This window comes from Mirounga angustirostris, unplaced genomic scaffold, assembly GCF_029215605.1.
Source record: "Mirounga angustirostris isolate CCGP_5_RB_7025 unplaced genomic scaffold, mMirAng1.0.hap1 SCAF_12, whole genome shotgun sequence".
Taxonomy (NCBI): Eukaryota; Metazoa; Chordata; class Mammalia; order Carnivora; family Phocidae; genus Mirounga; species Mirounga angustirostris.
In genome coordinates this window covers 21,772,471-21,785,773 of record NW_026991720.1, presented here as the reverse complement: position 1 = coordinate 21,785,773, position 13,303 = coordinate 21,772,471, and the positions used below count along the sequence as shown (strand labels likewise).

At 44.8% G+C, this 13,303-nt stretch overlaps 2 protein-coding genes and 1 non-coding gene across 13 annotated transcripts in view; all 3 read right to left on the bottom strand.

Moving 5' to 3' along the window:
• The window catches only part of COPG2 (COPI coat complex subunit gamma 2), a 120,111-nt gene extending 119,554 nt beyond the window's left edge, over positions 1-557 (bottom strand). For both annotated transcript variants that reach the window (XM_045864257.3, XM_045864258.3), the window contains exon 1: positions 436-557. In XM_045864257.3, coding sequence (XP_045720213.1) covers positions 436-472 — 37 coding nt within the window. In that variant the 5' untranslated portion in view covers positions 473-557. The remainder of the gene's footprint in view (positions 1-435) is intronic.
• A 319-nt stretch (positions 558-876) lies between these two features.
• Positions 877-13,303, bottom strand: part of TSGA13 (testis specific 13) — a 119,021-nt gene continuing 106,594 nt past the window's right edge. For all 10 annotated transcript variants that reach the window (XM_064574941.1, XM_064574942.1, XM_064574946.1 and 7 more), the window contains 6 exons: positions 12,167-12,245; positions 9,886-9,957; positions 8,617-8,823; positions 3,946-4,085; positions 2,998-3,125; positions 877-1,056 (listed from right to left, as the gene is read on the bottom strand). In XM_064574941.1, coding sequence (XP_064431011.1) covers positions 890-1,056; positions 2,998-3,125; positions 3,946-4,085; positions 8,617-8,823; positions 9,886-9,957; positions 12,167-12,245 — 793 coding nt within the window. In that variant the 3' untranslated portion in view covers positions 877-889. The remainder of the gene's footprint in view (positions 1,057-2,997; positions 3,126-3,945; positions 4,086-8,616; positions 8,824-9,885; positions 9,958-12,166; positions 12,246-13,303) is intronic.
• On the bottom strand, positions 12,571-12,673 carry LOC123836176 (U6 spliceosomal RNA). The gene has a single exon (XR_006788878.1). It is a non-coding gene; the product is annotated as a U6 spliceosomal RNA (small nuclear RNA).

Sequence of the window (13,303 nt, the reverse complement as noted above, 5' to 3'; positions counted from 1 at the left end):
CCACTCTGGGCCTACCACTACCAGCACCCCCCGCTCTCACACGCGCGCACCCACTCCCTCCGCCACGCGCCGTGGGCCCGCCTCCTCTGCGGGCAGCCCACCCCCGGCGAGCGCGGCGGAGGCTGCTCCGAGGGGCTGCGCCAGGGGGAGGGGGCGGGGGCGGGAGCGGGGGGCGGGGCCGCCGAGCTGCCCGACGCGGCGCGCGGGCGCGGGGCCGGAGCGCGCGACCCGAGGGGAGGCTCCGGCGCCCGGGGGAGGGGCTAGGGGCAGGCCCCAGGCTGCAGCAGAGCGGAGCCGGGCGGAGGGAGGGGCGGGCTCCAACTCCGGCCCCCTGGCACACCGGCGCCCACGCCTTCGGGCCCCCGAGAGCAGGTGGCGGCGGGCGGGGAAGGGGCCCCCGCGGCTGAGGGTGGGCGTCAGAAGCCCAGCGCGTACCAGACTCCTCGTCCTTCTTGTCGAATTTTTTAATCATCTTGGACGACTTCCCAGCGCCCAGACCCACCGCAACCGTCCCAGGCGCCGCGGCCGGCGAGCGGAAGAGGCTGCAGGAAGGCCGGCCCCGTGCTCAGGCGCCGGTTGGGTCGCCGTCCCGTCACTCGGGGAGAAGGCCCGCCCTCCCCCGGCTGCCGCGGCCGCTCTGGTCCCCTAGGGACGCGGCCACGCCCTCTCCTCCTCCCCCAGTCGGGCGGAGGCGGGGCCAGGCGCTGGGGCCCCTGCAGCGACAGGTCGGAGACGGGGGCTGGCCCTGGCCAACCCTGCCAGCGACCGGGCAGCCCAAGCCCGGAGCGGGCAGAATGCGGTTTTATTTGGTTGACACGCCCTGGATGGTGACTTCTGCAGGCCCCTTAGTCTCTGGAGACCGAGGCGGGGAAGCCTGGAGGGTTTGTTTTCACTTGACGACTGTGGCGTTTTTTATAACCCACTGCTGGGCCCTTCCATTGCGGAAGGTGCTCTCCCCTGGCACAGTTCTGGTGAGTTTCTCTTCCAGGAGCGACGAAAGGGTTAGTGGTTCCCACATCAGCTTGGAAGTCGGCAGGTCACTTCCTGACTTGGCGACTGCAACAAAGCACAGGGCACCTTGGTAAATGTGGATTTCCAGAGGATCTAAAAGGACACTCAGTGTGAGGCAGGAAAGAGACCCCCTTGGAGAGACCAGGAAGCTGGTCTTTACTCTTATAGCAAGAGGGTAAATTTTGGACCACGGACTACCATGCCCAACCTTCTTTATAGTTCTGGATCCCTTCCCTTCATCAAAACCCAGTTTAAGACACTGCCAGTTTGGAGTCTTCCCTGTTTCATCCCGCCCCTTTCAAATGATTCCACCTGCAACCATACTGACACTTAGATAACTCTTAATAAGATGCATTCACTTGTATATTCATATTCCTCTGAGCCTTTTCCTCAAGTTGCATGTGGTTTTCCGTTCTCCTGTCTGAGAGTGTACCTAAGAAACTGTTTCTACCTTTGGCTTCAGTGTCCTCACTTTATCCAGATTCTCTTTCAACCTCTGCCTGTCCTTGGAAGCTTCCATCCCGGGCTCTTTTTGCTTCCATCCCTCGCACTTTTTTGATGCAGTATGTCTTGTAAATATCCCTTGGATCTGTTTCCTTATTCCTACTGCTATCACCTTCATTCTGGCCCTATCATCCATCTCTTGGACAGCCTCCTAATCAGCCCCCATCCAATTATGGCCCCCATCCAAACCATTTTCTACCTAATCTTTCTTTATTTGGATGCCTGGCAAACATGGAACGTGACTGGCTATTGGCAGAAGGAGGGTTTGCTAGCAGTCTCTCTTACTTGAAGCGGAGACATTGTTTCAACTTCACAGTCCCCCGCCCCAAACTGTCTTTGTTTAGGGAAAGCATCACAAGGGGCCCTTTAGATGCATAAGTCAAGTAAGTAGGTACTCAATTTTCTTGGGAGAAACTGTAAAGTCACCAAAAATCTACTAATTGCTATAGACTGAGATATTAAGTGTTCTGTTTAGAAATGTAAATTGGGTAGATCCTTAAAGGTTCATGCCCTTGAAAAATTAGAGAAATTCTAATCTAGATTGGATTCTAGATTCTAGAGAAATTCTTTCCCCCAATATTGACTTAAACCAAACTGCTGATATCCTACATATAGTCATTTAAGATTTAACTCCAGCTTTACTAAATGTGCTATTAACTTATGTTCATCTTATCTTGCTTATAAAGCTCAAAACTTGCCTCGGTGGAGGGGTGGAATTTCCCTTGAAGGAAATAAATATCCCTACTTATTATTCCAGGGCTGGGGGGGAAAAAAAACAGTCTTGGTGCTTGATAAGTGCTCAACACTTATAGTTGTCCCATCAGTGTTAAATGAATGATAATGTGTGGGGAGAATTGTCACTGCATTCTCTTCCATAAAACCTTATCCCAAACCCCTTCCACACCATGTCCTGCCTCGACCCCAAAGAAACTCATGAACTTCTGAAACCCACAGACTTATCCTTTGGTCCTTCTAGAACAGTTTTCCACAAAGTGTGACGTGCATAATACAAGGCAGATTTGGGTGATACATAAATATTTTAAATTTTAATTACTATAGATTTGACTAAATGTATGTCAGAAAAAAACATGTAACTAGTATATCATATGATATAGTATTAAGAAAAGAACAACAAAAAACTTTTAAAGAAAAACATTATATAAATAACAAGGCAAATAATACATCAATATGGCCCAAACTATTAAAGTGGTAGGTGAGTAGTTTGGGAAACACTATCCTAGAGCTTTATTGAAATTTGAGGGTTAAAAATAAAAGAAACGAAATTTGAGGGTTTAACAGAGTCCAAAGCCTAGTATCAGTCAGGCCTTTTAACAGTTCTTAGCTTCCAGGCTACAAGGAAAAACAGTCTCCAGAACCTCCATAAGAAATGTTGATTTGTCCTTATCTCTTGCCCCCAAAAGGTTGTCCCTCTTGCCCACATCTCAGATCTGTAAGCCTTTGCTTTAAAAGAAAGAAACTTACCATCTTTCCTCATATCTCTTTTACAGACTGAAGCAAAGTTGAGCTGGGGGTACATTTTTTTCTGTTTCCTCAAAGCATAGACCTTTAAATACTTCCCTTCACTCTTGAAATCATTGTTGGTGGAAAACCTTAAGAAAGAAAGCTCATTTAGTAGATCCTAGGCCAGGGGGTTAATGGAACCAGTCACTACACTCTACTTCTGGGGGAGAAGAAAGGACAGTCACCAGAGAGTGCTCATTGGTATGGAGTGGGAGTATTGCTTAGTGGAAGGGATGCTTCTAGAACCTAGCATTGTAAATCTGTGAAGGAACTCTAAAATCTCTTCTCAGGCCCATAGGTGGCTCAGTCAGTTAAGCATCTGCCTTCGACTCAGGTCATGATCCCAGGGTCCTGGGATATAGCCCCATGTTGGGCTCTCTGTTCAGCAGGGAGCCTGCTTCTCCCCCTCCCTCTGCCATTCCCCCACCCCAACCCCAATTGTGCTCTCTGGCTCTCTCTGTCAAATAAATAAATAAAATCTTTAAAAAATAAAAATTTTAAGAATCTAAAAAATAAAAACAATATAAAATCTCTTCTCTCCTCCCCACATTAGATGGGGGCTGCTCCTATAACTAGTTTCAAATGAAATCTAATAGCACATTGTTCTTAAGCTACGGCCCTTCACATGCACTGAGAGACAATGTTGTTCTATTTCCTCTCATAGATCTTTGAGTACTCTTTTCACTCTTGAAAATCATTCTCAGTGGAAAAACCTTAGTTTTGCATTATTGTTTCTTTTCATTAGGGTATAAATGAGGTTGGGGGTCATGTAGGAAAGCTGTCTTATTATTATGCAGTTATGTATATTTCCTACAATCAAAAAGCTTTTGTTAAATTGTGATGAAAAGAGATAGTAACATGAATAAGGAAATGATAGGAAGAAAATGAGTACAAGAGCCGGGACTTCACCTAAACCACTGTTCTCGCTTGGATGTAGGATCCTCCAACAGAGTCATAGGAAAGGTTGGTTTCAGCCCAGACCTTAACTTTTTTTTCTGAGACATCAGGGGTAGGCAGAAGTTCTCAGGGGGTTTGTGCCGATAACTTTCCTGCAGCAGAGGAAAGAAGAGTAAGTGAGGGAGTAAGCTGAGCCCTTGCGACTGAACTAATTTCCTGGACTAAACTTCAGTTCCTCTAAAATGATGCAACAAAACCTGTCAGAGAGGGAAGAGCGGACTGAAATCAAAAGAAAAGGAAGCAGTTCCCTGAGTGGGCTACTAGAGTTGACCCCTCTTATCCATAGAAGATACATTCTAACACCCCCAGTGGATGCCTGAAATCATGAATAGTACCGAGCCCTCGATACACACTATATTTTTTCCTATACGTACATACCTATGATAAAGTTTAATTTATAAATTAGGCACAGTAAGAGATTAATAACAACAATCAATAAAATAGAATAATGACATTGTAAGAAAAGTTATGTGAATGTGGTCTCTCTCTTTCTCACTTGAAATAATGTACTGCCCTGACCCTTTTTCTTCTTGTGCTGATGTGAGATGATAAAATGCCCACATGATGAGATGCAGGGAGGTGAGTGACCTAGGCATCGTGACTTAGCGTTAGGCTACTCCTGAAGGAGAATCATCTGCTTCTGGCCCCCAGGTTGACTGTGGGTAACTGAAACCACAGAACGCTAAACTGCAGATGAGAGGTGGGGGGTGGGAACTCTGAACCCATTTGTTTTGTTGCCAGATGACATGTCCAAAGCTTGGTCAGTGTCTTAAGTCATTGATTGGACTTGTCCAGTGGCCCTTTGAAGTGAATGGTAGAGGACTTTACCCAGTTTTGAGAAGGATTCAGTTAGTGAATCACTTAGGAAACTGAGCACTTGGTAATAAATTGGGAAAGAAATCCATGGGACGCTACCTTCTTTTCTCAAAGATGACTGCCTCATTCACATTCCATTCTCTGTCTGCAGTGGAAAGGTCATGAAATGGGATGTTTTGTGAGATTATCATTTCACCATTACTAAAGGTCATAGAATCAAAGACTTTAAGGAAAGATCTTAAAGGTCACCCAGTCTAACCATTCATCTGACTCTCTTATCCCCTCCACAATATTACTATCAAGTGGCCAATCTTCCTGTACCTAAAAACTCAACCTATTTCTCTTTGCTCAGCTGTTGGCTGTCCCCCCCACAACTTCTACCCGATAGCCCAAACAGAACAAATCTAGTGTCTCTCCCGCAGTCCTTAAAGAATTTGAAGAGATCCATCACGTGCCTTCTAAGCTCGTTCTCCTCTCTTAGGCTCAACATTGCCCCTATTTTGAACTTTTCTTCTTGTGATCTGGCTTTGGGCTCTCTATCCTCCTGATTTTTCCTGTAACTCATTTGAGAAAGCTACTGTTTATATTCTTCCTAATGTATGGCAATCTGAAATGAAAACAATATGCTAGCAACAGTAGGACACATCCCATCACCCTGTTAAAGTCTCTATTCAAATGTCATCACCTCTTCTGAGAGTCTTGTTTAACTACGCTATCTAAAATTGCCCCTCACACCCATCGTGCTCCATTCCCTTATCTTGCTTTGTCATGGCACTTACCACATTCTACAGTATCTGTTTGCTTACTTAGGGTCTGTCGGCCTCCCTAGAATTAAATTTCATTCTGGTGGACTTCGGTGTAGTCACTGATCTATCCCTACTACCCATAACAGTGCCTGGCACAAAGTTAGGTGCTCAATAAATACTTGTTGAATCAATGAAAGACTAAATGAATGACCAGACTGATTAAATGACACATACTGAGCTGATTCTCACAGAATTTTAAAGCCTCTTAAAAAAAAATACTTCCTGTTGAACCATGTCTTTTAAATTCTGTACTCGTTCTCTTTAAGCTCTTCCAGTTTTGAGGAACTTCTGTTCAAGTTACCTCAACAAATAGAGGTTTTACTCTAAGAGCACATGTGCCTAGGAGCTAAGAGTCTGGCCGCAAAAAGAGCAGAAACGTTACCAGAGCTAGACCTCATGGCAGAAAAACAGGAGTGGAAAAGTATTTGGGATTCAGGACAGCACTAGCTAAGGACTACCACGGCATGAGTTGGTGTATCTCATCTCTGGTGCCCTATCATTAGCTTGTCTCCTACTTTCTCCCTGTCAGCTTCCTTCTCTCTCTCTATCGTGTCTACTCCCTACCTTTATTCTGTATGTTTCTTCTACCTGTAGCTTCCGCTAATTCATTTCTACTTCTCTAGAACTTTATCCTGCCCCTCCTCTGATTTCATGGTCCCTATACTCCCCTCTTCCTCCTGGTTTAATTTTTTTTTTTTAATGGCTTCTCTCTACCTGTCCTTTCAGCTTTCATTCCCACTGCCTTCATCTTCCCCTTTCCCAACTCAGGTGCCTGGAAGCAGGAATCTGATCGGTCTGGGGATTTTTGGCTGTTGATAGGTTGGTTGACTTTGGTGAGGGTTTGGTTTTGGCTTTTGGGGGTTTTTTTGTTTTCATTTCAGGATACCAATCTGTACCATGGGTCACTGATCAGCCTATGAATTTTGCTTCACTGGGTCTAGTGTCCCCCTCAGGTCCCAGGTCTGCAGTGGAAAGGTCATGAAATGGGATGTTTTGTGAGATTATCATTTCACCATTACTAAAGGTCATAGAATCAAAGACTTTAAGGCATCCTTTTCTTCATGGGTGGTGGTAGGGCCATTTCACTTAGAAGAGGCTGTGAGTTAGCCATCCCTGTGACAGACATGCTTGCTCCGATCTTCGATTTGCCTGCTGGAACCCACCCTTTTCTTATACCTGTGCCTGCGCATAGCAAAAGAATGCTTCTTTTGTATACGATCTTAGGCTCACTAAATACTGTCACATTTGTCTAGCAAGGGAAAGGGGGGTTGCAGCGTAAATATGAAAGAAGCGTTCTAGATATTGGGCACTTGTTCCAGAGAGCCTGTAGAATTACCATGGTGTCAGTCTTTGACAATCAGTGCCTTAACTCTATTACTACAATTTGGCTGGTAGCACAATTTGCTCATGAATGTGATCAGGTCCTGCAAGTCATTTGGAAGGCTCATATAGTACCAGCTGTTGGAAGAAAGTTCTTCTTACATCAAGCTACACGATAGTCTTGTATTTCCTTCTCTACCTTGAGTAGGACAATCCTAGCCCGGCATTCATTCCTCTCTCAGTGTACATTACCCATAACCACTGAGAACTGACCATGGAGTTTATGCTCAAAGGGCACAAATTCTGAGACCCAAGAGACCATAGGCAATGAATTCGTTAACAAACTCATGTTCAGCATGTATCACCGCGTATTAGCATTTTACCCTCCATTTGGAGAGGAAGTTTTACTGCCATTCATCTAGGACCTAAGGAAGCACGAACCTCAAATTCACCACATTGTATCACAAGGGTCTGTCTTGGGTAATTTCTGTGATAATTAGATTCTTTTGTTTGCACTTTCGCTTTATTCAATTTCTTCTGGTCGTATTAGGCCTGCTCTCAAGGCTGTCAAGATCTTTTTTATCTTTTAAATAAATAAATATCTTTTAAATTTATTTTCTTCACTTCCTCTGCTATTTAGTCCAATTCTTCAGCATCTCTCACCTTGACTGTTGTAGTAACATCGCAACTAATCTTTCTGATTTGTATCTCTTCCACAGTGAACACATCTTTCTCCCAACCTCCAAAAACAGTCTTTCTAAAATGCCAATTTGATTATACCTTTTATGTCCCCCTCATTTACTCTTTCACATCTCCATAAATGTGCCTCACTTTCGTGGGTCTTCATGCCTCTGCCTTTTCCTCTGATGGGGATATTCTCCCATTCTTTTGTCAGGGGATTCCTCCTCTGTAAAACCTCCCTGATGACTCCCTTTCCACCAACAAAGATACAGAGCTCTATTCTACTTTAGTTCTGTATCTCACATATTCTCTTATTATCCATATATCCTGGTATATTATAATAACTTGTATATTTCTCATGTATTGAGCAGTGTCTCCTACTAGACTCCAAGTTCCTTCCAGATAGAAACTATTCTGAAAGCATCTTTATATTTTAGTTCTTTGTTTAGTGTATGTTCAGCAATTGTTTATTGGATTGAACATGAACTTCTATAGTGTAGAATCAAGTCCCAAATGTCTGGCTGCCATGATAGTAAATTCTCTGCTCTGTTCCTCTCCACTTCTCCTGACACCCAAAAGCAGTGGGTGTAAAGCATAATAACCCTTTACTCATTTCCCATTAGTTATTTCTGGTCCTCATTCTTCATTTCCTGATTTATCCTTTACTGCTTTATACTCAACTAGAAAGCCAGTGGCTATTTCACCTTTGGTTAATTACAAACTAAATGTCTTTGGCCAAGGAGGAACAATTTCTAATTAGGACCATGCGATGAAGTTTCATGGCACAAGCTTGTGCAATTCTGAGCCTTTCTCAGGCTCTCCAGATTATGTGTGTGTGTGTCTGTGTGTGTGTATGTAAGTACAGAGCAAGGAGAAAGAAGGAAGAAGCTGGCTCCTGAATACCATCTTCCCTGTTAATTTAACTCCCTTCTTCAAGCTAGCTCCCAGTTCCTGGGGGTCCTTCCTCAGGATGCCAGGATGCTTCCCCATGTGTCATTACCTTGAGTAGCAACTCCTTGGAAAAGTATTTTGGGGCCATGTCCTTTCCTTGCTGGTCAGTTGGGCAGGGAAGTGGGTTGTTGGTCATAATCAGTAAGGTCTTATCCTGATCGTACTCTGCTACTTTTAACATGAAGCTTCTGATTTTCCTGTTTCGAGCCAGGATTTTCTGCAGGGCTGTGGGCTTCAAAGGCTCATAGTACTGGGCCTGAGCAACACAGAGGTTTCCAGAGAGACAAAGGGATTAGATCAAGACAAAATTAACAAATCAATTGGCTAGGGGAGGGACAGAGGCTGTACATAGGCTGGACAAATCTGCTCTGAAATTTGTTTTACAGAAAATATCTGAACCTCCCCATCCCTTTCTGCTCTCAGAGCAGTCCCCACAAATAGTCTAAGGGGTGAGGAAATGAGTTGGAAAAGTTTCCACATAAAAGGAGCAAGATGACTTAGTTCTTCTGAAAAAGCGTCACATCTCGCCCAACACGATGGGGCAAACAGAAGTTTCCATGTTAAGCCTAAATGGCCTTCTCTACAACTCTCTCTGAGGCAAAGGGAGAAATTGCCAGAGACCAAAGCTCCTTCCTTGTTCAGGGAGCCCAACACAGCGCCTGTCTGCATCTTCCCACCCACCGACATTTCTCCACAGGCACAACCACATTAATGTGCCTAATAAGCACAACCTTATAAAGGAAAAGAAGTCACAAAAGACAACATGTCATTTAAGATGTGGTGGGAGAAGGGGCTGTCCCACTAAATTTGCTTTTCTGTCTATAGGAAGGAGGCAGAGGATTAGAGAGGGAGAGAATAGAGTACCTCTGATTAGAAATAGGTTTTCTCAACTTAAAAATAAATCAGCTGCAGGGCACCTGGGTGGCTCAGTCAGTTGGGTGTCCAACTCTTGATTTTGGCTCAGGTCATGATCTCAGGGTAGTGAGACTGAGCCCTACAGCGGGCTCCATGCTAGGTGTGGAGCCTGCTTGGGATTCCCTCTCTCCCTCTCCCTCTGCCCCTCCACTCCCACCCCACCTCTGCGTGCGCATGCTTGCGCACTCTCTCTAAAAAAATACCAAAAAAATCAGCCGCAGGGACCACCTTCTTCCCAGTTCCTCCCTTGTCCCTCACCGTCACCACACTCAGCACTGCCCCTGGTGTAAGTGTCCCAGGACAGCTCTGCTTCCCTGTGCTACAAGCCTGTGCAGTCACAGAAGCTGGTGGCACCACTCCTGGACCTTACTCTTAGGGACCTTGGGGGGATGAATCCACCTACCAAATTCGGATGGACCGTGTAATGCTGAAGGTTCTTCAGAACAAATTTTGATTGCCCGACTGTATCACAAATCTAGAGACAATAACTGAAATCAGTGGTTTCAAGTTGCACCAAGCCTACACAATATTCCATTCCTCACCTCCACTCCATCTGACTAAAAACTGGTCTCTCATTTAAACTAAGTGAGGACAACACCGTGCTTCAAGGTTTGTACCCTGGGATTCTGGAATGCGGACCACAGCAAAGAGAGCTGGGTTCTGAGGCATCCCAACAGGGAAGCTTGTACATGGACGTGTGGACCCACTTCATGGATGGCAGGTAAAGCTATGAGGGGAAGTAGGTAACGGCAGCATCAAAGTTCAGACGAGGACAAATCACTCCAAGGCATCCGAACTCTTCCTTCTGCCCTTTCCATTTCTATAAGAAATCAGGTGAAAATCAACATGGAGGACACCCTCTGAGGAGAAAAGCAAGTCGTAAAAGGGCAATCACCTAAGGGTCGTAGTGGACGGGAGCCGCAGGGACCATTGCCTGCCGAGATGGAGGCAGACATATGGAGGAAGGAAGAAACAATGGTGCATTTTGTTTTGCTTTTTTTTTTTAAGATTTTATTTATTTATTTGAGAGAGAGAGAATGAGAGACAGAGAGTAGGAGAGGGAGGAGGGTCAGAGGGAGAAGCAGACTCCCTGCCGAGCAGGGAGCCCGATGCGGGACTCGATCCCGGGACTCCAGGATCATGACCTGAGCCGAAGGCAGTCGCTTAACCGACTGAGCCACCCAGGCGCCCTGCTTTGTTTTTTTAATATTTCTACAGTACGTGATTCTTCCAGAAATGTTGACCAAAAATAACTGAATGTCAATAATACTCCTGTCCACCACTTTGCATTTTTCCGCTGGTGGACGTGCTGGTGATTGGCAGACGGATAGAGTGTCGTGTCTTGGTTGTACAGTTGTTGGGCCTCCTGCCTCTCCTTCCCTGACCCCGATGTTGTTGCCTAGCCTCTAGCTCAGCTGTAGGTCACCCAGAGATGAGTCAAAGGGATGAGGACACAAGGAGGGAAAAGCTCTGAGTTACCGCCTTTGGGCTCGGCATAATCAGAAATCAGAAAAAGAGGAGCAGGCACAATCCTGTGTTTGGATCAGCATTTCCAAAGATTGCCATGCCCGCAAGGAGGTGATATGGTAAGATGGGGTGCAGAGGGACGGGAACGTGCATTGAAAGGTGAGAAAAGCATGAATGTGAATGGAAAAGAGGGAAGAAGTAAGGGTGGGACAGAACTGTGCCATGAAGGGAGGAAAATGCCAGGGGCTGGCAATGCCGAGGGGCTGGGGGGACAGGGGACAGACCAGGAGGACTATCCAAGCCATGCCATGCATTCCACAAGGAACAATGGGAAGAGATAAATCCAAAGATGCAATGATTTAATTTTATTATCTTTTTGGAAAACTGAAGTCCCTTTGTTCAAAACAAAGATATATTATGAACAATCTGCTTCACAGATAGGATGTATATATTCAGAATCATAGAAGTCTCAGAAAATTTTGAGAGAAAGATGTGAAAACTTTTCTTTTGTAGGTTTTTGTTTTTGTTTTGTTTTTTTGAGAGGGGGCTGGTAGGGAGGAGCATAAAGTCTAGCTACATAGGGTTTCTAAGATAAGTTTATGGTCCCTGGCTTCTAGCCCTGATTTGTTGCTGATATGTTCCTGTCTCTTTTCTAAGTCTCTGTTTCCCTTTCATAAAATTAGGATAAATTAACCTTGCTCTCTATATAAATCTTAACCCCTTTTTGCTTTTCAACAGGAAGTTTGAGAACCCAACTTATAAAGTACTCTAACTTGGGGTGCCTGGGTGGCTCAGTCTTTAAGCTTCTGCCTTTGGCTCAGGTCATGATCCCAGGGTCCTGAGATGGAGCCCCGCATTGGGGGCTCCCTGCTTAGTAGGGAGCCTGCTTCTCCCTCTCCCAATTCCCCTGCTTGTGTTCCCTCTCTTGCTGTGTCTCTGTCAAATAAATAGATAAAATCTTTAAAAGAAAAATAAAGTATTCTGGGGCGCCTGGGTGGCTCAGTCGTTAAGCGTCTGCCTTCAGCTCAGGTCATGGTCCTGGGGTCCTGGGATCGAGTCCCACATCGGGCTCCCTGCTCTGCAGAGAGCCTGTTCTCCCTTTCCCACTCCCCCTGCTTGTGTTCCCTCTCTCGCTGTGTCTCTCTCTGTCAAATAAATAAATAATTAAAAAAAAAAATAAAATAAAGTATTCTCTTTCTTCTAATGCTCTTTCTTACCTCATCATTATCAATCACTATTCCTTTCTCAAGTTTAACTGAGCTGGTTCCTGGAATGTTTGATTTGCTTTGTTGAAACCTAAAAAAGAAGCAGAATATCCAATTGTATTTTCTTACTCTGAGGCCTGGTCTTTGGCGTGTTCTCAATCTCCCTCAATGAAGTTTGGGAGCCTGACTTAGAAGAGCCCAATTTGGGGGATCACTAATTGAATATATACTTAGAGTAAAGAATAGGATTCATTATCCAGCCTGCATGTTGGGGGAAAACAAAACTTCAGTTTGAAAAGTATCCTTAAAGACCACCTACTATTTTGAATGCCTACCTGCCTACTCTTCTCTGCAGGGAAATGACTCTACCTTTGCCAATAACTGATTCCATGAGAGGGATATTATTAGTGGGAGTTCACAACTGAATACACTTCACAAATTTGCATGTCATCTTTATGCAGGTACCATGCTAATCTTCTATCATTCTAATTTTAGTATATATGCTGATGACATGAGCACAAATTTCCAATTCTTAATGACCATGCTTGGACTACTGGCTCCCTCTTGTACCTAACCATATCTAGGTTTCTCTATCTAGAACTAAGATGATAAAATCATCAATGGCAAATATCCTCATACTCTGTTCTTTCTCTTGCTTTTTGATCCCCTACCCAGATACCAGTTCCTTTTGGAGAAAAGAGGGAGACAGACGTTACAATATTTAGTAAGAAAGTATTTTAGATTCCTTGACTAATTCTACTAAACCCATTTAGTGCCTAAACATAGTGAAAGATGCTCATCCATAAGATTGGGTTAATGATTAAAAGAAATGGCCTGCTTCCTCCTTGGAGATAGTTCCTATTTAGGTATTCACCTAGCTTACATTAAAGTAGGAGCCTGGGACTACTTGAAGTAGACCTCTCTCCTCTAAAAAATGAGGGTGGCAGTGCAAGGACCAAACTAAGAAAAGTAGAAATAGCCAAGATATGTAGTTGGCAAGTCAACAGCTGTAGGGTGGTACAAATCATCCCGAATCCAGTATCAAGTCCCATCCAAGCATGGCTCACTTCCATCTGTTGCTGCCTACCAACTTCATCATTAACTCACGCCAGAGGTCTTAAAAAATAGTCTCAAGGGGATCAGGTGACA